The sequence below is a fragment of the Sciurus carolinensis genome, chromosome 4 (genome assembly GCF_902686445.1).
Source record: "Sciurus carolinensis chromosome 4, mSciCar1.2, whole genome shotgun sequence".
Classification (NCBI taxonomy): domain Eukaryota; kingdom Metazoa; phylum Chordata; class Mammalia; order Rodentia; family Sciuridae; genus Sciurus; species Sciurus carolinensis.
The window spans coordinates 35,352,206-35,377,610 of record NC_062216.1 but is presented as its reverse complement, the minus strand read 5'-3'; the positions used below and the strand labels follow the sequence as shown (position 1 = coordinate 35,377,610).

General features: G+C 36.7%; 1 protein-coding gene across 1 annotated transcript in view; it reads right to left on the bottom strand.

The window, feature by feature from the left end:
- Positions 1–23,303, bottom strand: part of Tenm3 (teneurin transmembrane protein 3) — a 453,046-nt gene extending 429,743 nt beyond the window's left edge. The window contains exon 1 of the mRNA XM_047548919.1: positions 23,072–23,303. Within this exon, the coding sequence (XP_047404875.1) occupies positions 23,072–23,303 (232 nt within the window). The remainder of the gene's footprint in view (positions 1–23,071) is intronic.
- Between the last annotated feature and the right edge of the window lie 2,102 nt (positions 23,304–25,405).

Sequence of the window (25,405 nt, the reverse complement as noted above, 5' to 3'; positions counted from 1 at the left end):
GTACACCTGTGCTATAATTTTTAAAACAGGGTATTACAAATTACTTATGATAAAATGACATGTAGAATCTTCTAGGAAATAAATCAAACATAAAGCACAATATAGCAAACATTGGGTTGTAAAGATAGTAGCAGTCTCCAGGCCTCAGCATATTTTAACTAGTGTGGTTAATTGCTTTATTGCTACGGTCATATCAGAAGTTGGAATCAGCTTTGTCTTGGTCAGACTTCCAAATGGATTCTGACAATGACACTCATAAATAATGAAAATGAGTTGCTACAATTAGCTGCAAATCAAACTGTGCTTATCAGGGAGATGTGAATAAGCATCTGAACCAAAAAATAAATAAATAATTAGAATTCACCCCCACCCCAAAAAAAGGAGAAGAAGAAGAAGAAGAAAAAGAGAAAAAAGAAAAAAGTGCTTGCCTACTGAACAATGAGAAAGTGGGCCTCCTCACTTAGGTAGGACACAGGATTGTCAGTATTTTTAATGAATTAATGTGAACTGTACTTACAAAAGTCAATCCAAACAAAATCAATGTCACTGTGAACCGTTAATGGAATAGCTATGAAAGAGTTTACTCACTGTTATTTCCATGTCACATTTAAAATGGGGGAAGAACTCTAAAACATTTAAATATTACCATTAAACAAGCAGATTTCAAAATAAGATTACAAAATAATTTTTAAAGAGTGAAAAAATAAAAGAATCTTCTGTGTTTCCCTCTTATGTGGGGAGATACCCACATTCCAGAATAAAAAGATGGAAATTTAAAAATAAGCATTCTCTTTCTAATCTTCGAACTATATTTTGAAGCATTTTCCAAGTTTTTGTCATCTTGATGCAAAAATCCACAAGGTGAAAGAAAGCAGAAAACTGCAATCTTTATGTGTTCTCCATGTATGTAAATACAGTTTATTTTGCAGCTAAATATCCAAGGCATCATCCCTCTGAATTGTGTGCTTTCTAAACTCCAGAACCATCTGAACCTCTGCAGGTACAATAGCTTAAAACTCTTTAGGCCTGTTTCAGAAATGCAAACTAGAAAGCTACCACAACAGCAGGACTCCCTGTTAGATTTCTTCACTGAACTTAAAAGTTTATTTTTGTTTCCAGAGGAAAGAACACTAAACTTGGCCTCTGATGGACCTAGGTTAAAGCCACTCACTAGCTCTGTGCAAATCACTTCCCCATTGCATCTTTCTACCTTTCAGAGTTTCCATGACTTGGCTTACAAGATGGCTTGTGTAAATGAGGGGAAAATGCCTTAAAAAATAAATACCTTGACAAATGTAATTAATGATCATAGAGAAATGTGTAATTTTCTGGTGGGGAAAGAACAATTTTCAAATCACTTGCAAATAGCCACATCACCACCGAAGCTGACTCTGACTTTTAAGTAATTGACTTCATTCAAAAATACCTCTCCTCCGAAATGCCACAATGCTTCAGATTCTATTACTGTCAACTCTCCTTTTTGGTTAAGACTTTTTAAAATTTTAGGATCCCTTGTTCTAGTGCAAACACCCTTCCCTTAAGATATCTAACCATTAAACCAGAATAAATTAATCAACCAGATATTTTCCTACTATTTAGCAACACTTAGCAAGATAGGCTATACTTACGGAAAACTATGCAGTTTGGACAAATACAGAGATGAGACAAGAAAGGTTCCTGACTAGGAGAAGAGACAGTTGGTGAGGGATAGAGGGGATGGAAGGGCTGAACTGGGCTGGGGATGTTTTGGGACCGCTTGAAGGAGATGTAGAGAGGTAGAAAAAGAAGGTATGATGAAGCTGCTTAGGTACCTCTGGGACCAGGGTAAACACCTGACTGTCTTGGTTAGAGTCAGATTCAGTTCAAGTAGCAAATATTTTGTTCTTATTTTCCATGGTTTCTTCAGATTGTAAAAGTCTTATGTTCTTGGCAATGGCTTTAACATCACTAATGAACTTTTCTTCCTGCCCTTCAGTCTTTGTATTAATTCTGTTTGGCTAAGAATGGCAAACAAGTATTTATCTCTTGCACTTTGAATTTTGGTAACCTTGATCAGCAGGGTCAACAGCACAGTTTCCCATTACGGTTTGAAACCATACCAAAACAATAAATTGTAGCAAGAACAAAGTATACCTGAGGGTGGAATTAACTGTGATTAAAATGCAAGGTTAGCTTGCATTAGAGCAGGCATTTTTGTTTATGATACTCATAAATTTGAAAATCTATAAAAGAAAAACTGAATAAACAATCCAAGCAGGTTATATCATTAAAAAAAGACTTTACATTTTAAAAAATGACTTAGCATATATGACAAAGTAGAAAGGATGGGGTAAGAACAAATACTTCAAATGAGGTTGGTGCAACTACCCCTTTAATAAATGTAGGGGATCAGGAAAATGGGCTCTTACTTGGCCTTTTTCTCATATAGCACCTAGAATCTAGACAGAGCAGAGAGAAATTTCTCAAAGCTTCAATCAGAGTGATCTTCACCAATGGGCAAGACATGTATCTCTTATTTTAATTGAAAAGACAAAAATTCTACATAAGAGACTAGTCTTAGAGTGGCACAAGGTGATGACAGCACCCTAGTAGTGGTGTGTTCTCTCCCTTGTAATGTCCAAATTTCTCTAAAGTCTAGATTTGGCTCTTTCTCTTACTTCTTAAAAAATAAGTAGCTGTATTGAGATATAACTTACATACCATGGTATACCCATTTAAAGTGTATGACTCAATGGCTTTTTAGCAACTATGATGTTAGAATACTTCCATTTACCCAAAAAAGAAACCTTGTAAAATTTCTAGCTACCTTCCATTTTCCCCCTGCTTCCCCCTTCTCCCGGCCTTAGGAAATCATCAGTTTGCCTCTTTACCCATAGATTTGCCTATTTTGGACATTTCAGATAAAGAAGACCCTACAATATGTGGTCTTTTTTTGATCAATTGCTTTCAATTAGCATGATGTTTGCAAAGTTCAAACATGTTATAACATCAGTACTTCATTGTTTTTCATGGTTATGTAATATTCTATTGTAAGGATATACCATATTTTATTTATTCACTCATCAATTAATGGATATTTCAGTTGTTTCCACTTTTTGACTATTATGAATTGCTTCTAGGAACATTTATATACAAGTCTTTGTGTGTACACATGTTTTCATGTCTCTTGGGTATACACCCGGGAGAGAAATTGCTAGGTCTAGGGCAGTTCCCTACTTAATCTTTGGAAGGTCTGTCATACTGCTTTCCACGGCAAATGCACTGCTTTATTCTCACTAGCAGTGCACAAGGCTGTATGTTCTCATCAACACTTATAATTAGGTATTATTTTTCTTTTACCACGCTGCAAGTAGCGCCAGAAATTTGCAACCTGTGAGAAAAATCAATCATTGGGACTGAATTTAGGGGGCAAAAAAGAATCATTGTTATTTTTAAAAGCAGTTGAGCTAAGCACCTGTAATTCCAGAAACTCAGGAGGCTGAGGCCAGTCTCAGCAATTTAGGGAGGCCTTAAACAACGTAGTGAAAATAAAAAATAAAATATTAAAAGGGCTCAAAATAACAAACAGAAAGGCTGGGGATGTACTCAGTGACAAAAAGTCCCTGGGTTTAATCCCAAGTATCAACAATTAAATATAACAATTAAATAAATAAGAGTAGTTGATTCTGTGGGCCTATGATGAGAATTCATTAATCATTTGTTTCTGTCTCCTCTTATACTGCTTTTATTCCTTATAAAGTACTTTTCTATTAACATTACAAATACTCTTTAGCCGAGATTGTTTGTCTTTGGGACTATACCCTATTCAAACAAAATCACTTGATCTTGAATATACATGTACAAAAAATGTTTACTGCATCATTGTTGCAAAAATGTAAATAACCCAAGTGTTTACCAGAAAGGAAACAGAAGAATCAATTATGCATACATGCTATGGAACACTCTGGGGCTAGCATAAAGAATAAATTTGGCCCTGTATCTTCAGATCTGGAGGGAAGACCATTACGTATGTTTTAAGTTTAAAAAAAAAAAAAAAAAAAAAAAAAGTAAGTTGCAGAATGGAGTTGTATGGTATGATCCCACTTCTGGAAACAAAGGAGAATTAGCAGATTATGTAAGTGCTTGTGATTTAAGCATGAATAGAGATGAGAAGGGATATATTGCAATTAATGATGGTTCATTTAAAAGGGGTTGTAAGTGAAGGAAATTAGCTCTTTTCTATTTTATAGTTTTGAATTTTTACTTTCCTGATAATTATTTTAGTAATTTAAAAAACATAGAGAAAAATCAGAACAACTCATTTTTAAATGTAGTTTCTTGATTTGCTGTTTAATAGTACCTATTCAATAATCAGACATTTAATATATTACCTTCTCTTGGGAAAGGGGAAGGTTAGGTTTTAAAAAAAATCTTTCCTTCTTCATTGTAAAGAAATGAAGTTGCTACAACCAGAGAAACAAGTTATACCCCATTTGTTTACAATGAATCAAAATAAATAAATTTAAAAAAAGAAAGGAAGTTGTGTATGATATATGTAGGCGCATTGTTTTTTCCCCATTTCAAACCTCCCCTTTCCCATCATCATATATGAATTATTTTAAAGGAGATTAACCATCTGTTTCTTTTGCAGTTAACCACCCTAAAATCCAAGTGTAAGAAATGGACAGATGAATCAATATAAATATGATACCTAGAAATAAAATAATCTATTATTGTCTTTAATTATTTTTCTTGGTCACTATAATCTTGAATGAAGTGATCTCAGGCATGGAGTGACACTCCTCCCTAGGTCCGAGCATATCACAAAACAACAGATCAGGTAAATGCTTCTTATTAGGTGCTTGTAGATTCAGCATCTCTACCATCTTGTTACAAGTTCCCTATTTGCCTGGGTTTCAAAATGGTAAGATGATCACACAGTAATAGAAATACATGTAATATTATTTCCTAGTGCATATTTTTCAGGACACTCCTATTCTTACACTTTCCCACTAAATATCTGAACTTGCCCCACTCCATTTTACTCCGTAAACAAAATGCAAATATTGTCAACTATATGCTAAAGTTATCTATTAATGTTATTAATATCCAAAACCGTATACTGATAATGCTTTGGCATGCTGAATCCTCTGAATGGAAGGAGGCTGGAGATCTCAGAAGCAGCCTCAGAACAAAGTCTCTCTCTAGCCTTCTCCTGACCTCCTGTCTCTCACCTCACTGATGCACATCACAGAAACCAGAAGTCCTCTTCCCCGAGGTGGACCACAGGAAATGGAACTTCCCTCTCCCAAAGCAAGTCATGAAATCAAAAATGATCACACTATCCCTTCTCCCTAGAAAACCCTGGTTGTGGAGATTTCCTGTTCCATACCTGGGAGGAAGGAACATTACAGAGAGGCCAGCAAGGCCTGGACATACCTTAAGTCTGTTACCAATACATCACACCCTTTCTGTCCAATCACATTTCTACATGGCTGTCTATTTTTCATCAAGCCTAAAAACAGACAGCTGTTCCTGGGTCTCTCATTCCTAAAGACCCCCATTTCACATAAAACCTTCAGTAATAAGTCATTATGCTCTGCTCATATTAACTTTCGTTGGATGAGTATCCTATGTGCCATAGACTGGGTGAGGAAAGGTAGCACACCTTTCCGTCCCTATACAGATAACTCAAATTTCCAGAGGACATTGAAAATGACCTATGTGCACCATACTTATAATTTAATTCATTACACAAAACACAAGTCTAATGGAAGCAAACTATAGGATGCCCCCTCAGCAATCATTTTTAGAAAGCAGTTGTGGAGGGGGCCCTCCATCAATGGAAATCTGAGGCTGGGCACTAAGGTAAACTTGATGAGGTGGACGTGAAGGGAAAACCCCAGGTATATTTGCATCAGAGAAAGTAGGATTAAAAAGAATGACACTGGAGAATGTGCATTTTCTTCAAGATAAGATTCGTGAGGACCCCAGGGGAGGAGGAACATATGGATACCGAATGGAAGGTTTGGTGGCCCAAATGGGAAAACTACCTTAAGTCCACTGATGTTTAAAGAAAGAGCATCTCTTAAGCCTGGATCATGAAGGATTTATACACTCAACTATACTTTAAAAAGCGATTTTAGCAAACATTTGTAATCAGAGAAATAATTTTAGGTTGTTTCTTTTATTAAAGGCATTCTGAAAATGAATTTGCTTCTTACTTTTTCTTAGTAATTATTCCTTTAGAACAATCCAAGAGCCGGAGATGATAATATGCCTACAACCTATCTGCTGGTATCTGATAGTCAAACTGCAGTAGGTACTGGTATAAATAAGCGTATAGTTTGGCATAAAGCAGCAGGTGTTTAATAATTGTGACTGAAGCGGCACCACAGTGATTCACAATGTGGATCCAAAATTGGCAACGTGGTGAGGAACCGGATACAAGTTTAGCAGTAAGCTGGGGGCTCAAGACATCAGACCAATAAAGGCCGAGGCAGGGGGAAAGGATTACCCCCACTGCGTCCGGAGGAGGGCTGTAAGCTACATCTATCTACTCACACCTTCTGGTAGGTAATCTACAAAGCGGGTTGGCCGCCAAGCTGAAAGAAGCTCTTGCCTACTTAACAGCCAAAATTAGTTAACAATCACTTAGGCAGGGGAGCTAAAAGAGAGAGTTAAGAGGAAAACATTAACATGAAACAATGATAAACTGGAGCTATTTAACTTGTGTCTTTAGTACAGAAATTTAAGGTTGAGTAAACATGACCATCTAAATCCTTTAATCCTGCCGCTGACATTTATAGTGACTGAGAAGGATTAATCATTTTGATCTCCAAATGAATCATTTTAAGCAGTTAATATTTAAAAGTAATAAACTTTGGAGTTGCAGTAATTAGCCCAGTGGATCTGATTAATGTTTCAGGTTTTTGTCTCTTTATTAAACCCTATGTTCACCAAAAAAAAAAAAAAAAAAGTTTGCTCAGGACCAGTGTTTCAGAAAATACAAAAAAGGGTTTCGGATTCCTTTCGTTTTTGTATGATGACAGAGGTGAGGGGGAACGCTGGGGAAATGAAAAGTTTGGGGTCTAACTGGAAATTCATAGCAGCATTAAGTGCTGAATGGTAAGACCATCTGGTCATGTTTCTTTTGAAGTCTAGGATCAGTTCCCATTATTCACTATAATGGCATCCAAGACTAAACCAAATTTCAGTGTTTAAAATTAAAAGCATTTTCCTCTTGGCTCTTGTAATCTTCCTCTTTCACAATTTCCAACATGTCTGAAGGTTTAATGTATTTTCACAGTGCAAAAAAATGCAAGTAAATAATATAGAAATAAGAATAAGAAAGTTTATTCCCCTTTCACTTCCAAAGCAGGATAAAAATGGCACAGAGACCCCATAATTAGTATTTTACCAAAGGAGTTATTAATACTATTTTTACTTCTGCCCAATGCTATTAGTGACATGCTAAAATTATAACTTTCATGTTCTACATTTAAGAAATATGAATTAAATTCTTTTGACCTATCTGAAACTTGTAATATACAGAAATATTTAACAAATGATTTATGGTTTTAGTAATAAAACTGACCCCTGATATAATCCAAATCGAAGAGCTTAGAACAGGTCTTTTTTGATTTGGAAACTGATGAAGATATTGGAAAGGTCTGGTTCCATCTATATGCCACCAACACTTCATTCTCTCAGCACAGTCTGGATAGGTCACGTCTGCTATTATCCTGTTGGGCAAAAAGTCTTTCTCCAGAAAAACCTTGAGTACAACGCAGCAGAGATTTCTAAGAGAAGATTGTGGTTATGGCTCAGTAGAGACCATATGACTGCCCATGGCGCCAAATGAAATCTCACCCTGGCTGAAGACGCATGAGAGCAAAAAGACAAACCCCAAACTTGCCACATTTAACTACAGTTGTTTGAACGTGACTAGCTCTGTTTTTGTTTTAATATCACTGTTTAGGTAAATTTCACATGCACTGAAATTCACAGATCTAAAGCAGACACTTCCATGAGTTTTAAGAAATGCCTGCGTCTACCACAAGCCCAAACCAGATATGGCACCTCTCCATCATGCCAACCAAGTTTGCCTGTGCACAGCCAATTCTTACTCCCACAGGCAACCGCTGTTCTGTTTTCTTGTACTGTAGATTAGTTTTGTCTGTTCTTGGAATGTTATGTAAATGGAGTCGTATAGAATGTACTGTGGATCCTTATGATTAACAGGATGTTTCTGAGATTCTTCCATGCTGCTGCACACATCAGCAGTCCATTCTTTTGTATTGCCAAGTTGTGTTCTATTGTGTGACTATACTGCAATGTATTTATTTTTTATTTTTATTGTTTGGTACCAGGAATTGAACCCAAGGGTGCTTAAGCACTGAGTCACATCCTCAGCCCTTTGTATTTTTTATTTTTAGACTTGCTAAGTTGCTGAGGCTGGTTTTGAACTTACAATCTTCCTGCTTCAGCCTTCGGAGACACTGGGATTACAGGTGTGTGCTGCTAATGCAATTTATTATATCCGTTCACTTGATGATTCTAACTCAGGCCTATGATGAATAAAGCTGCTATCAACACAAGTTTTCATACACTTTACTAAATACTTAGGAGATGAATTGCCAAGTCAAAGAGGAAATGTTATTTTAACTTTACATATGAATTGCTAGTTTCCAATGCAGTTGTGCAGTTTACATTTTATACCCTAGGTGTTCCACATCCTCACCAATATTTGATGCTGTGAATCTTTTAAATTTTAGCCATTCTAGTGGGTAAGTAATAGTATCTCATTGTGATTTTAGCTTTCATTTCCTTGACAGCTAATGATGGCATGTGTATTTTTAATGTGACATTCCTCATAGACATTTTCTATCCATTTTGAAACTGGGTTATCATTTGTTACTGACTTCTAGGAGTTCTTTATATATTCTATAGGCAAGTTCTCTGCCTAACACACACACACACACACACACACACACACACACACACATACACGTGCAGACAATTTTTTTCCCCAGATTGTAGCTTGTCTGTTCATTTTCTTAAAGATATCTCTCAAAGGCAGAACTGTTTAATTTTGATGCAGTCTAAGTCATCAAGTTTTTCTTTTACACTTAGCCTTTTTATAAACTCTCTAAGATATTTTTGCCTACCCAAGGTAGTGAAGATATCCCAAAACATGCTTAGCATTTTATTGTGGTTTTCTAATAAAAAATTAGCAAGATAAAAGAGTAGAATAAAAAATAATAATATGATGGGATTCTGCTTATTCTTGGCCTGGGAACTCACCAGATATTGACTGTGTGAGCATTTTAACAAGTCTGGGTCTCAGTTTTCCTCACCTATAAAGTGGACTTAGAGGATTGTAGACATCTCCCAACCACCTAAGTCTATACAGATGCTGGAAGAAGGCAACACAACGGAACATGAGACAAAGCTGAGAACAACAGCATCAAAAGTCCAAGGAAATGTAAGAACAGAGCCCTGGATAAAAGTATGAGTCACAGGTGTTCATATTTCCTTTAGCACCATGGACTGTTGGTTAATATTTCATCCCTAAGCTAAGTCAGAAGCAGGATGCCATCCTCTGATCTGGCTCCTTCCTTGAACGCTATGTCTAGAGTTCATCCTGAATTAAAAACCAACCATCAGGACAGCAGGAACCTTAACAAGCTATATGTGTCTAGTAGTCTGGAAAGGTGCTTTTCTTCTCCAATCTCCAAACTATATAACCAATCTGCTTGGTTCAAAAGCAGGGATTATTTTCTGCCTTTGACCTTTGATGATTTAAAACTGGAAGACTTTCCTTTACAGAAGGATCCTTTCTCCAAATACAACTTCTGTTAATATTTTGCTGCTTTTAGTTTTCTTTTTCTTCTTTTCACAGTGGTGGGGATTGAACCCAGGGCCTTGCACATGCTAAGTAAGTGGTCTACACTGAACAGCATCTCCAGTCCTTTTTAAAATTTACTTTGAGACAACATCTTGCTAACTTGCTCAGACTGGCCTTGAACTTGCGATCCTCCTGCCCCAGCTTCACATGTCACTGGTATTACAGGCATGCAGCACCAAACCTGACTGCTGTTTTCAGGTTTCTTTCAAGTTTTGTTGTTGATTGGTGGTAATCCAATGGATAATTTTTTAAAAAATTTTATTTTACATGTTTGTAAGAAGTTGTGAGTAAAGGTCTGAGTAAAGCTATTCGTGAATTCTTTCTTTCCTTTTATTGCTTTGTTTTTTCCTAAACCCAAATTTCACAATTGCACAGAAAGTTCTCATTTAAGGAATATGCTGTGTCTAGATGTTGGTAAGGATCAATATATGCGTTCCACGAAAACAACATAAAGGATGTCAGGCTGGAACCTGAAGGTCTACTAGGTTCTATGTACCTAACGAACTGAGTCAACATCACTTAGGACCATGGCTTCCCCATATGAGACTATCTCTTTGGAAACACACAATCCTAATTCCAAACAAGGAGATCTAACACAGGAGACATTTCATTGCATTTTCTGTTTACCATGCTGGGAGGCAACTCCTAAGCAAATCACTGGTGATACCTTGGGTATATGAATGGTCAATGAAGGTTAGGAGTTGTGTGGTGGGGATGTTCAATTAAAGATTAGCTATTGCCTTTTCCTGACTAGGAGGGAAACTGCTTCACTGTTTCATGTTTACTGACCATTTGAATTTCTCTTTTGGGAACTGTCTATTCCTACTGTTTTCCCACTGGATTATTTATTTTCAGTGTGTAAAAGTCACTCATCTTACTATAGATATAAATGTCTATATGTCACATGGATTAGAAATATATTTCCCAGTGTAATGATTTTGTTTCTGTGTATTTTAATTTACATATGAAAGGTCTGCAAAAATAATCACTAAAACCTATCTTTTCTTCTGAGTTTTCTGTTTTCATTAAAATTGTCTCCCCTCTCTTAGGGTATACTTAGAGTTTGTGGACCATGCTGTGGGGATCCACAACCACTTTCTCCTTGCCACTTTCTGTTATACAGACTAGAAAGTAAAAATAGTACACATTTCCTTTCTCGAGCAGCTGAGAATGGCCATGCATAATAGTTCTGAAAAAAGAGTTGTAGGAGGAAGTCTCAGGGGACTAAAAGAAGCAGTCCAATGCAGAGAAGAGGCCCTCTCACCTCTGCGTTCATTGTTATTTCAACAGGAATATGAAAGTACAGCAACCACCTGGGGATCCACAGGACAAAAGCCACATACTAAGGGTGGCAAAGCAAAAGAAGATAGAAGGAACCTGGGTCCTTGATGGCATCTTTGATCCCTAGATAGTCTATCTTTGGATTTATTTGCAAGAAAATAATTCTCTTAGGTGTTTAAGTCACTGGGGAGTTTTCTGTTATTTGTGGCTCATGTCATTTCTGTCTTAAATTAACTTCTAAAATTCTTATTGCTTTATTTTTTGTACATTTGTCTTTAATCCATCTTAATTTATTTTTGAATATGCTGAGAGATATGGGTCCAATTTTATATTCTTCCAGATGGATAACCAGTTGTGCCAGCACCATTTATCAAATCACACTGAATAAAAAAAAAATTTGTTTTATGTTAAATTTCTGTACATACTAAGACCTAGTTCTGAAATTTTAGTCTATTCTACTGATCCTACTAATTTATTTGTACCAAAAAAAAAAATTGATGCAATAACAGAAGCTTCATAGTATTTTAGAAATTATATAATAAGGCCACCTTATTCCATTTGCCTTTTAAACATATTTTGGCTATTTTCAGACATTTATTCTTCCACATGAATTATAAGATCACTTACTAAAATAAAAAGTAACCCTAACCCACTGGGATTTTATTTGATAGTTTGACTTCTATGTATTTGGTTAGTGAGAATGTACATTCTTATGCTCTCAGCCTTCCAATCCAAAAACATTGCCTGTCTTTCCATTCATTCAGATCTTGTTATATGTCTTTCAATAAGATTTATAGATTTTCTTCATGTTGGGTCCCATATTATGCTTATAAAATGTATTTTAAAGAATTTTATAGTGTTTGTTGCCTTTGTGATATAGGTCATTTTTTTCTGACTTCCAAATTGAGTCAGTGATTGACTAACTATAATTGCTTATGTTATGGTTTAGATATTGAATGTCTCCTGAAGAACTCATGTGTTGGAAGTGTGGTCTCTAATATAGGAAAGTTCAAAGGTGAGTGTTTAGGCTAATCCATCCACTGATGAGGTCAGACCCCTAATCAGAGTTGAAAGAACTAATGAGTGGCAATTGTAGGCAGGTAGGTGTGGCTGGAAGAGGCAGGTCACTGCAGGTGTGTGGCCCCTTCCCCTGCCCCTCTCTGCTTCTTGGCTGCCATGAGCTGAGCAGCTTTCCTAGGTCACAACCTTCCATCATGATGATCTGCCTCACCTCAGGCCCAGAGAAATAGTCAGCTGACCATGAACTGAAAACCCTGAAACCATGAGGACAAAATTAACTTTTCCTCCTCTCAGTCATTTTGGTCAGGTATTTTGGTCATAGCAAGGAAAAACTGACTAACACAGTTTAAAAATAGTATATTAGGCATTATTCTAAATAGTTTACATATATTTATTCATTTTATCCTCAAACTATAGAACAATCTACATAGTAGAAGACTAAAGCATAGAAAAATTACGTATTTTGTCTAAACAATTTATTTGACCAAAATTAGGTAAACTTCCACTCAGCTAATGAATGGCAGAGCTGGTATTCAAACACAAGTGTTCTGGATTTAGAACCTATAACCTTAACTCTTACATTACCTATGTTATCAATATATTTATCTTGTATTCATTCAAGTACCAAATTCATATCAAATTCAATTTTTTTATTTCTAGAGACACGTGGGATTTCTATATATATAGTCGTATATTTAACAAAAGTGCTGATTTTAACTTTTTCCAAAATAAACATCAATTGTTCAAACTTCTCTTATGCAATTACCAAAACCTCTAGAGCAATGTTGAATAGTGATTGTGACAGTACATGATCTTGATTTTGATTGAAAAGTCCTAGATATTTTGAGTACTATTTAACTTTTGTTTTAAATCTTACATATGACTATATTTGCTTTTTCTTCTTGACTTACTTAGTTTTATTTTAATAAAGAATGTTTTCTAAATTTTATCTAAAACTTTTTCATCATCTACCGATAAGATCATGTTTTTCTACTTTGATTTATTAATGTAATTATGTTAACACATTTCCTAACATTGAAAAACTCTTGCATGGTCAGCAAGGATTAGTAACCACTTGGTTATTAATTTGGTCTAGCATATTATACATTTTATATATTGCTGGATTCTTACATAAACATAGTTGTTTAGAACTTTTACACACATAATGAGAAGCAATTTTGGTCTATGTAGCTTCTCTTTTATACTACTTTAATCAATTTGTTACTAAGGCTGTAGCAATTTAATATGAATTTTGATGCCTTCCATCTTTGGGGGTGTCGAGTAGCTTTTTGATATTGAACTTAGTTGTACTTTGAAGGTTATGTCAAATTCACCCAGGAACCTATCTGGCACTTTTTATTGGCACCTCTTTTAATCACCTTCCTAATCTCTTCTAAGATAATTGGTTTTGACAAGTTTTCTCCATGTTCTAAAATCATTTGGGTTAATCATATTTTCTGAGAAATAATAAATTATTCTAGATTTTTCAAATTCATTGCTTCGCATAGTTCCATTTAGTTGCTAAAATCTTTTCAGTATCTCTCCTTTTTGTTCATAGAGGCTCTCTATGAATCTTTTTAAAGAATCAGCTTTTAGTTTGTTTTAAATTTCAGCTTTGATTATCTAACTCTTCCTATTTCCTTTGGTTTATTGTCCTAATATTTACTCATTTCTTAATATGTATAGTAAATATCTTCCTTGTTTATATTTATTCTTTAAATATATTCCTTAGCAATATATTTTCCTGTGAATATGGCTTTTACTATCATCCACAAATTTTGGAAGTAGAATTTGTTTCATTTTTTTCTGTTGCTTCTTAACCATAACCAAGTGATGTCACAATCCATAGGGCAAAGGTGTTTTCACTGGTTTATATTTTTGTTATTTGTTTCTAATTTTACTAAATTTTATGATCAAATGTTTTGACTTATAAAGCTTCTTTTTTTCTAAATGTTTACGTTTCTGTTTTGTGGCCAAATACAGAATCAGTTTCTGAAAGCATTCCATATAAATGTGAACAAGTATAATTTTTAGCTGATATTATAGATATCTGATACATATTTTAATTAATATTATATAATGACTGTCTTAATTTTTGTCTTTTAGATCTGCCTGATTCTGAAAGAGTTGAATCAAAGTATCCCATTATATATGTGTTTCAGTAATCTCTTTTTCCCTGATGATAGTTTTGGTTTGTAACTTCAGCTACTATATTGTTTAATGTATACAATTTAAGAGTACTTGCCCTCTGTACTGTGTCTTTTATTGTTTGCTCAATGGTCTTCTTTATCTTGTTTAGAGGTTTTTTTTTTTTTCCTTTTTTATTTGTTCTTTTTAATTATACATGACAGAGGAATATATTTTGACATATCATACATACGTGGAATATAACTTTCCATTCTTATGGTTGTACATGATGTGGAGTTACACTGGTTGTATATTCATATACGACATAGGAAAGCTATGTCTGATTCATTCTACTGTGTTTTCCTTTCCCAACCTCCATCCCTTCTCCCCATTCTCCCCTGTCCAATTTGGTGAACCTCCACTCCCCTCCTGCTGCCCCACCTATTGTGAGTCAGCATCTGCATATCAGAGAGAACATTCACCCTTTGGGGTTTGGGGATTGATTGACTTATTCCACTTAGCACAATAGCCTCTGGTTCTATCCATTTATCAGCAAGTGCCATAATTTCATTCTTCTTTTATGGCTGAGTAATATTCCATTGTGTATATGTACCACATTTTTTTTTTTTTTTGGGTGCTGGGGATCGAACCCAGTACCTTGTGCTTACAAGGCAAGCACTCTACCGACTGAGCTATCTCCCCAGCCCCTGTACCACATTTTTTAATCCATTCACCTATTAAAGGGCACATAGTTTGGTTCCATAGCTTAGTTATTGTGAATTGAGCTGCTATGAACATTGATGTGGCTGCATCACTGTAGTATGCTGCTTTTAAGTCCTTTGGGTATAAACCAAGGAGTGGAATAACTGAGTCAAATGGTGGTTCCATTCTAAGTTTTCTGAGGAATCTTCATACTTCTTTCCAGAGTGGTTGCACCAATTTGCAGTCCCCTGTTTAGAGTTTTTAAAATAAATTCCACCTTTCTGATATTATTGCTGCTGCTCCTGCTTTCTGTTTGTATTTACCTGGTATCTCTTCATTCTCAGCCATTTTAAGTGTGTTCCTTATAAATAAATAACAATAACTTTTAGGAACCAGTTGAATAGTTTATGTTAAATTCAGTATATTTATTTCATGTAATATATGGCAGGTTTTATTCCTTTCCTCTTGTGTTATGATTCTTCATGATTTTCCTTGTTTCCTCCTTTTCCTTGGAGCTGTTCTTGCTAATTTGGTCAGGTTGATATTCATTCCCTTTGCCCTGCTAATTAGGTAGGTCTATTATTTTTTTTTCCCCATTCTACTAATGAATACTTTCCCTTTCCTGACATTCATATTCAAATACATGTTTTTCATTATTATATGAATGTAAGAGCAATTATTTACCTCCAATAAAGCTCTATTTCATAACTGTTTCCTTCTCTCTCTACATCTTCAGATGAGATGGGATTTTGGAAGGCTTTAACTTTCTCTACCATTTTTCCCCAACTACCAGAGTGGCTGAGACTGATAAGTTCTTTTAGTTCAGCCATTTGTTAAAGTTTCCCTTGCTGTGCTCCTCTCACATCTCCAGCTGCTCTGTAATCATTTGAGATTTAACTACATGTACCACAAAGTTGATTGCTCATCACCTCTCTTCTTCATAGGCTGTGATTCTGCTTCACTTGATATTCCTCCCTGAATACACCCTGTACATTGTAGAAACAGTCCCTGAATCTTTGTATACCCTAATTATCTTTCATTCACTCTGAGAGATGAATGGCATGGTGGGGTTCAGAACATGCTACCACAAAATATGGCACCTTGGCATCTGAAAAAACAGCAAAGTCAAAGGTCATTCTCCCCCTTCCTGTATCTCTCCCTTGAAGTGGGTCATAAAACCTAGGAGGACCACTCTCTGACCTTCTCCCCTAAATCTGGTCATACGGCCCTCATTGTATTGGTTACCAAGCAGGTACTTGTAGGGGCAACCATTTATGTGTGGGTGGAGAGGGGAGAGTTGCTGCCTCTTTAAATGACTATGAAGACTCCTCCAAAGTTTTTTGTATTTTGTTTTTTGTTTTTCCAAATAAGGCCGTCTAGGAAAACTTACAAAGAACCATCCAAACTCTCTGAGTCACAGTGACTTACTCTTTTTAACTTTTTTCATTATAATACTAGATCTCCACACTGTCCTCCATTTTCTGAACACATGATGTGTGACCTCAAACTGAGCATGCTCAGGAATGCATGCGCCTCTACATATGATGACAAATCTTTTCTATATAATTATGTATAAATTTCCCCAATAAAAGCTCCTTCTTTCTTTGTTCAGAGAGACAATCCTTTGAGAATTATCTCCAGGGCCCTTCTTACTTTCTGTTAGTAATAAATCTTCCCTCACCTTTTTATTTCCTGGTTGTACTCATGGGCTTTGCACTCATCAAGAGGTGAACCCATTGTGTTTGGTTACAATTGGAAAGGTATCCTTCCTATACCCAGAGGAAAGGAGCATCCTTTTTCTCTTAAAACACAAGAATGTAGAGAAAAAACTGATCAAAAAAACCTTGCTAAATCAACCTCCCCTTTCCTTCCCAAAGCAGGAAGGGGCTTGCTTTGAATTTGCTTTATGTGACTAAGAGAAGCTCCTCCAGGAGGAGTGCAGTTGTCTTGGAACCCTCCGTGATGTAATCAGTAGACAAGAACTCAAAAGAAATGGTCAGAAAAGTCTGGACCAAAGGTCTAACACATCACCCAGAGAGAGTTCCTAACAAGTAACCGTTTATTCCTAGGAGAGTTATTATTGGTGACACATTTTTGTCACCACTTCTCTCCAAAAGATCCAAGCCCATACTTCTTTCTGTAGCTCAGAACGCTGCTTGAGCATCAACCATCTGGCCCTTCCTTGGATTTCATATTTCATGTGACTCTACAGGCTTGCATATTGAGAAATTTGTACACCTTTACTCCTGCTAATGTCTATTGTCAGTTTGTTTTATAGACTAAAATTATTGCAACTTTAGTAGGTGGAAAGAGAAGGTTCTTCTGTTCCTATATTACCATCAGATTGTACCCCATCTGTCTATATGTCTCCATAACTATTCATCTCTTCATCAGACCTAAGCATTAAAATACACACATTTACCTGTTTCTTTGGATCTTCATTTCCTTATGAAAGTTTCCATGGAACATAAAATGTAAATTAGATACATTTGTTTGCTCTTACTAATCTGCCTTTTGTTATAGGAGCATAGTCATGAACCTAGTGATATGTAAGAAGAGATATTTTTCCTTTCCTGTAATATCTTCTCTGTATACCACCCCCATAGTATTATACCACTATCTTCTAGCTTCCATTGTTGCAAACAAGAAAATCATTATTGGTCTTATTTATTTTTATTTATAACAAGAAAAGAAAAAAAGTTACTTGATTTTTCTCTTTGTAATCTTGTAAAATATCTTTATCCCTAAAGAATTTTTCTAGGATGTGCTTAGGGATGTGTGTGTGTGTTTGTGTGTGTGTGCACACGTGCGTGCACACACATGTGCACAAACATGGACATTCATCCTAATTTTGCTTTCTGGTTTGGATATTTCTTCTACTTTGTCCTCAAAACCTTCATTTGGATATCAACAACAGCCCCTCTCTCCAACTTATTTAATTATTTATTTAGATGCTAGAATTTGAAAATAGGTCTCATGCATACTAAGCATGTGCTCTACCATTGAGCTACACCCTCCATTCTATTTTACTTTTAAGTTCTTAAATTATGGCTTTTTCACTCTATTATTTGATTATCATGTTAGGTTTTTTTTTTTTTTTTGGTGGCAGTGTTTGGATTATTGTTGTTCTGGTTTTCTGTGAGTGTTCATAATATAATTTTTAATTTTAGTTCATGTTGTCATCTCTCATCTCCACTGCTCATTTTCCTTATAAGCTTCTGGATCTGTTTGCTTACATCCTGTTCTATTTCCTGCTTGCTGGTTGCCATTAAGCATGCTGTTTTCCTGAGGTTCCTTAAGAAACAGTAGGAAGTCCTGCTAGACTCTAAGGACAAGCCTTTCTACTCCCTAGAATGGAGGACTGCATTTGTTTATGTTCCCCTGGCTCCTGATGAGCCAAGGAAGCCAACTGCTCCTCTAAGGCAACATTTACTCAAGCAAGATCCAAGGGAGAGGCAGGACAGTCTCTCTCTGGAACCATGAAGTCACAGTGTTCTTTTCCATCTTCACCATATTCTGAGCTCTCACCAGGCTATAAGGTGCATCAGATTGGTCCTTTGGAACCCTAATAGATTTCCAGCTCCCATTTGCAACCTTGATGACAGTTCAGCTCAGAGAAGATAAGGGGTTGTTGGGAGATGGGAGAACGAGGCATCACTCAAGCCATCATCATGCCAGAACCCTGGATACATATTTACAGGAGAGCCCAGGTTGTTCTAATGCTCTTTCCAGGGAAGGGGCAGGTCTAGAATCTGCAACATTGCATAGAAGATGGAGTAGGACTGGAGTTGTAACTCAGTGCTCAGTGCTAGAGCATTTGCCTACCATGTGTGAGGCTCCCAGTTCACTCCTTAGAATCACAGAAACTTAAAAGTAAATAAAGGGCTAGGGTTCAGGATGCAGCTTGCTAGGAAAAAGCAGCGGTGAGGAATCAGGGACCTACTTCCTCCTGTCAGAACCCTTCCAAACAACATTCAAGCTGGCCTTGGACCAATAATGTCACGAGGTAAGAAGTATAAGCCATGTTTGTGGGAGCTGGAGGCTACTGGACTCTACTGCTTATGATAAGAATAAAGAGCTGGCAAGTCCCAAGGAGAGGAGTTTTTGGAAGTGGAACGATATTGTTAGGGAACACCAGAGGTGAGTCACAACTAGCAATCACCAAGTGCTTGTCTTTGTTAATCTGCCTTCTTCTTCCCTTCTCTTGTTTGAAAATATTTTTTTTTTCTATTTTGATTTCAGTTATGTGTAAATACAGATAGGATGCTGTTCTTAAAATATAAAATCCAACAACCTTCCTCCCTGTTACCAATTTAGATATTAAGAATAAATGATCATCTTTTCATTGATATCTTTTCATTTTAAAATCCTGATATTCACCGCCCCAACACTGAGTACTGACTATCAGTTTGGGATTATCTCAAAGATGGTTTTCTTAGACTTATGTCTTAGTAAAACAACAATATTCTTATTTCCAGACACTATCTCTCTCTTTTTTTTTTTTTTTTTTTTTTTTTAATTTTGCCCTTATGGCCAACATTCCTTGTTGGAGTTGACAGTATTCTTTTTTTTAAAATATTTTTTAGTTGTCAATGGACCTTCATTTTTATTTATTTATTAATATGTGATGCTGAGACTCAAACCAGTGCCTCACACATGCTAGGCAAGTGCTCTACCACTGAGCCACAACCCCAACCCAATAACATTCTTGTTTGGTCAAGAATACTACAATCGTGTGCACAGCCCAAGAGAGATGCAGCAGAGGAAAAAAAGAAATGTCCTTTTATCACTTTTCCAAGACTGTGGGATGATTTTATGCAGCTGTTTCATAAGAAATGCGTCTCAGACCTGACGGGATAAATTCTCTTCAAAGATGAATCAAAGAAAATAGTATCCAAGAATGCAAAACACGCCATTGTTACCCTAACCCCATCACACCTACGGAGAGCTCCACAGCTGCTGAGAGAGCAACTATTTCCATTATCCATAAACCACACGAAGAGACTGAAATAGAGTGAGAGGAGATCTGTGTGAGATCCAGAAAAATTACACATACTGTGAAAATGAAATCATCCCCAGCTTTACAGTATCTAAATATGACACGTAATTAACAGTAGTCACCTGCCAGTCAGTAAAGTCATAAAAATGATTAAAATCAAGTTTGATGATAGGCTATAAAATTGGTTGATAAAAATAAAAACACTATATTCCTATATTTGAATGCTCCATGTAATTGCATTAACGGGGTCTCTACTCATTCCTCCCTCCAGCTGAAGTGGCATTTTCTTATGTCATTCAAGGAGTAAGGGGACACAGGACTGACAAGCTCTTTTAAAACTCTGTGGACAAGCTAAATTAGCATGACTCTTTGGAAGTGTTTCAAAGATCTTTGGCTACTATTAATATTTTCAATCTTTCATTTTTATTATGTGTATGATGTCAGGAGCTGTCGCAGGAAGCAAATTTTGTCAATTAAATAATTAATCCCACAGCATAATAGTCAGTGAGGAAAAATTGACATTTGTCAGGTTCAAAGAAAATGAAAGCCTGGGAGGATTTTTCATTATGCTTGCTTAAAAAAAAAAAAAAAAAAAAAAACATAATCTGATAGCAGACTCTCCCTATTCATTTCTCTCCTATACCTACTGCTCCTGCTACAGACACACCCCATAGCAAACCACAGGGGGAAAAAAAAGTATTTGCAATGTTTCCCCCACCTTCATCCTCACCCACTCTGGTACAAACTAGATCAATTTTATTTCCCATATATGTCTCACATTTGCCCATTTCTCACCATTCCCACTACCACCGCTTTAATGTGGAATTGAAGAAATTCAAAGGGCAATTAGTACACCGAATTGCCTATTTTCTGCCCAGAGCTTTGAAGCCTGAGCACTGGAGGTCGACCTGCCTAGGGTCAAGTGCCAGCATGGTGCTCACCAGCCAGGGGATTTCTCCAAGCCCGTGTGTCTCAGTTTGTGGAGGGAGGCTACCATGAGGACCTATGTCATCAGGTGACTGCACACACAACCCACTCAGCGCCTTGGCACACAGTCAGGCATCAATTCACCTTAGCCAGAATTAGCAGTATGTTCCACTTATGTTTTAATAAATTCTTATTTAGGAGCCTGTCAAGTGGATGGTGCCACCTTCCAACACTGCACTTCTGCTTTTCCTTTCACTTCTGTTCTTAAACTTCTCACTACTCCACTCGGCTCCTGACACCAGGCCTCCATCTGCCGCCTCATTCACTTTCTCCTTGCTGTGCCCCTTTTCCTTCACTTGTCCCCAGCTTGCAAGGAGCTGAGTAATACTACTCTCTGGTCCCCAAGAACGTTGGTTCCAGGGTTTCCACAGATGGTATCGCAAACAACAGTCTGCACTGGATTAACGCTGCCTAGGAGGTGAAAATTTCAGTGCGCTATTTTTAACCTGTTTAAGCATCCTCCCCTCTGCCAAAGCTAAATGCTTGCTTGGGGTGGAGATGAGCCTCCTCAATGCATCACGCCACATGTGCTGCTTTTTTTCCCTTAATAGTATTCCACAATGAAGGCTCCCCCAGAACAGGACACTAAACAGATATTTTTTATTACAAAATGTAAGTCTTCATGCTCGGTTCAGATCCTATGCCTGTCTACACTACCTATTTTTTTTTTAATTGGTGAATGATGCACACTTATGCTCTATTTCAGTTGTGTAGACAGTGTCAGAGAGGGGGGAAAAATCAGGTTTAGAATTATGGTACATGGTACAATGAATGGAGTCTCTTGACTTATGAAGAGTACATAGGTCAAATACGTGTTCTATATCTCCTCTAAAGATGAATTTAAAATCTTTAGCTATTTAGTCCTTTTTCATAAAATTTGATGGCAGCAATCAGCAAGGCATGCTTAAAGGGAGAACAAAATCTCTCTTTAGGAAATCAAATGAATTTTCTTTGATGTAAACTGGCGTGGGTGAGTGAATACTATTGCAGTCTAGGTAGGATGGCTCTTAATGCAGAAAAGAAACATGGGAAATTTTTGAACTTTTAAACAAACTGTTGCACTGTCGCTTTTTCTTAAATTTGTTCCTGCCCAATATTAAATTCTTAGTCACACTGTCTGTGAAGTGTTTGGAAAAGAATAAATATATTATTTACTACTTAGGTTTGATTTTTTTCCCACTCATTTCCTGATGAGATTAACTAAGAAACAGTAAGTTCTGTGTAAATTGAATGTACAATATAAATGTAAAAGGATTTTGTGTTCATTATTAGGAATCTTGCCCACATCTCAAGACTTTATTAGATGAACTATATAACAGTGAATGCCTCACTGAAAATAAGCTACTGATTTAAGCATGAAAACTGGTTGGTTTAGGATTGAAGTAATGGTACAGATGTCATTATTCCAGTGGTAGGATATGCAGATAGAAAAAGGAGTGTAAAAATGTTCAAGAAGTATATGCAAATGACCAAGCCACAGAGGACTATCTTACAAGAAACTAGGATGTCTTCAGGTGTAATCTTAATTTACTAGATTGACTAAGAGAAAGAAGATGGAACTCTTTGATAGCAGGCTCTTGAGTAATATGCACCCTTGCAAACAGCTGGACTGGATGGAGCATGAGATTATCTAGGGTCATAGTTCTTATTTTCTTGTGAGGGACAGGTGACTTTACTCTTCCACAGCTCCTGATTTCCTTGTACCAGTTCTAACTATAAAAGCCATGATTGTGAATACCTTCATTTGAATACAAAGGAGCCCTAGAGACTTGAGTTTTGGGCATGTGTGCACACAATTTGGCCATGTTTAGAACCGGAAGCCTTACATGTGAATGCAGAACTGTGAAATTACCTGTGTGTTTTCAGTCCCTGTGCCCTGGAGCCAATGTACCCACAGGTGGCTTTCTACCTCTAATCTGGAACATGGTGTGATCATCTAATCTTAGAATAAGAATGAGTAGAACACCAAAATTGTAAAAATAACCATGTTCCCTTCTGGGAAAAACATGGTACCTACAAGTCAGCAACACTGGAACATGCCTCTTCCTGCTAGAACCATTACCTACCTTGTCTAGAATACTCGTCTGCTTCTCTGTGAACCAAATCCTTTACTCTGTTTCCGTAAAGCAGCCTCGAAGAATCATGATCAAAAGCTTTCAAGGTTTCACTGGAACTATAGGACTTCTGCGTAGGGACCCTACACTCCTCATTGTCTGCAGAGGAATTTGTATACCGTCGTTCTTTTTCCCGTCTGCTCTTGGTGAGGGAGCAATAAGGCCTACGTTCTTTCACATCCATACTTCATTCCTTCTGTGTGCACATCAGTCCTGCTTGTTACAAACTGTGCTCAGAGTTCCATTCTCACTGGCCTTTCTGTAAAGATAAAAGGTTGGCATGATGTCAGCATAATATTCATCTAAAACCTGACTATGCTCTATCCTTCTCAGTGTGGAGGGTGGTAAAAAAAACAACCATCTTGCCTGTCTAGGATCTTGCTTGCAACAATAAATTAGTTATCTGTAAGATTGGTGTAAATATTCTGTAACACCAAGAGGTGAGGCACTTTCTGTTAATGAGAGCTATGAGTGTTTGTTTAAGCAAATGTATCTGATTTTTCAGATTAATACAGAAAAAAACCCCTCAAGTTTAAATTTCACTATAGAAGCCAGCTTAAAATTAGCTTCAATAGTTTATTAAATTTTCCACAATGGAAAAGTTTTCTCTTGCAGTATTTTCACCATTCACAAATTAATTTCTTGGCTTACAAAAGCTTAATACTCTTTGTTCTCAAAAAATACATATATTTTTTTGTTTGTTTAAAGAGCAGGAGCAAAAAGGGAGCTTCTTACGACTGCAACTTCTTCAAATGCATTGAAGGTTTTCTCATTTTTATGAAGACTTTTCCTTCAGAGGGCACAATTTTCATGTTTTAAGGACTGAAACATCTTGAATTGTGAAAAAAAAAAAAGTTCTTCTCCCTCTCATACCCCCTTCCTTAAAACGCATTTTCCTCTCTAGCAAATGAATTTAATCAGCTCTACCCTGATATTTAAGGCAATTCAAGTGGCTAATTTGATGGGGATAACTCCTACAATGGCCAGTAGCAAGAATAAGTTAGAAGAAGGAAGGCAAATTGTTTCTTTGCTTAGCAACTCTTTTTCCTGAATTTGCTGAACTGACAGTGGAAAGGGCAAGTAGAGCAGACACTGCTGCACTAGATCTGGGGTCTGGAAGAGGGACAGTTGCCCAGGGCTAATCCGAATTTTAAATGATCCACTTTTGTCTTTATTCTTTCTCATTTTGTCCTTCCTTTTAATCTGAATGCCCCCAAGGGCTTTGACTTCAGCCCTCAGTGTTTTCCCCCACCTCAATCCTACTTTCCTGAATTTGCTTTTTATTTGAATGATTCTATAATCAACTTGAAATACATGATTTCCAGCTGGCCCCAGGTCTTCTCTTTAGTTTGTCATCCTTAAGGCTTTGACATCCATTTAGATATTTTCTTCCATGTAGAATCTCTCTCCCGAAGAGTCTCTCTCCCTTTCTTCACCCTTCGCTATCATTAGACACATCACACAGCTCTTTAATGTGTTTCCAACTTGGAGTCTTGTAGCGGCCTCTGATTCTCCCAGGTGAACTCAGTTTAATTGAAGTTGCCAACAGCTCTTGATTTTTTCCTGCTTAACATTACAATTCCTGTACCTCTTACTTCTCGACTTTTGCTTTCCTTCCAGTTACAAAAAGAGTGGCAAAAGTCTCTGAGCCTGAATGATCAGCATTCCAGAGCCTTTGCTTGGAAAGGTTTGGACTGCTCCTCCATAAACACCTCTTCAGCCAAAGTACAGCCCCACCCACAACCCACCCATATTGCCCACAAATGGTTCCTTCAAGCGGGGTTCCATGTTTCTCTGTTATTGCATTGAGCTGGGCTGTTCAAAGTAATTGGTAATATTTGTAGTTGGGTGTTGAACTGTACCTTGATTTCTCTTTTCCTTGACACCAATTTAAAAAAAAAAATCATTTTCTTTGACCCCTTATGATTCACTACTCCATTATTCTTTTTACAAATCCTTTTAAAAGCTCTTAATAGAAATGGTATTTCCTAGAATCGTATTTCCTTGTAGTTTTCCTTTCAGTTTAGGATGATAAATAATTTAAAGGTATAGTGATAGAAACTATTTCTGTACAATGGGATTAAAACAACAAAACAATTCACTCTTTCTTTAAAAAAATATATTTTAAGTTGTCAATGAACCTCTATTTTATTTATTTAAAGGCAGTGCTGACAATTGAACCCAGTGCCTCAGACATGCTAGGCAAGCGCACTACCACTGCGCTATGATCCCTGCCCTATGATCCCTGCCCCCAATTCACTCTTTTAATTCTAATAAATAAGTTAC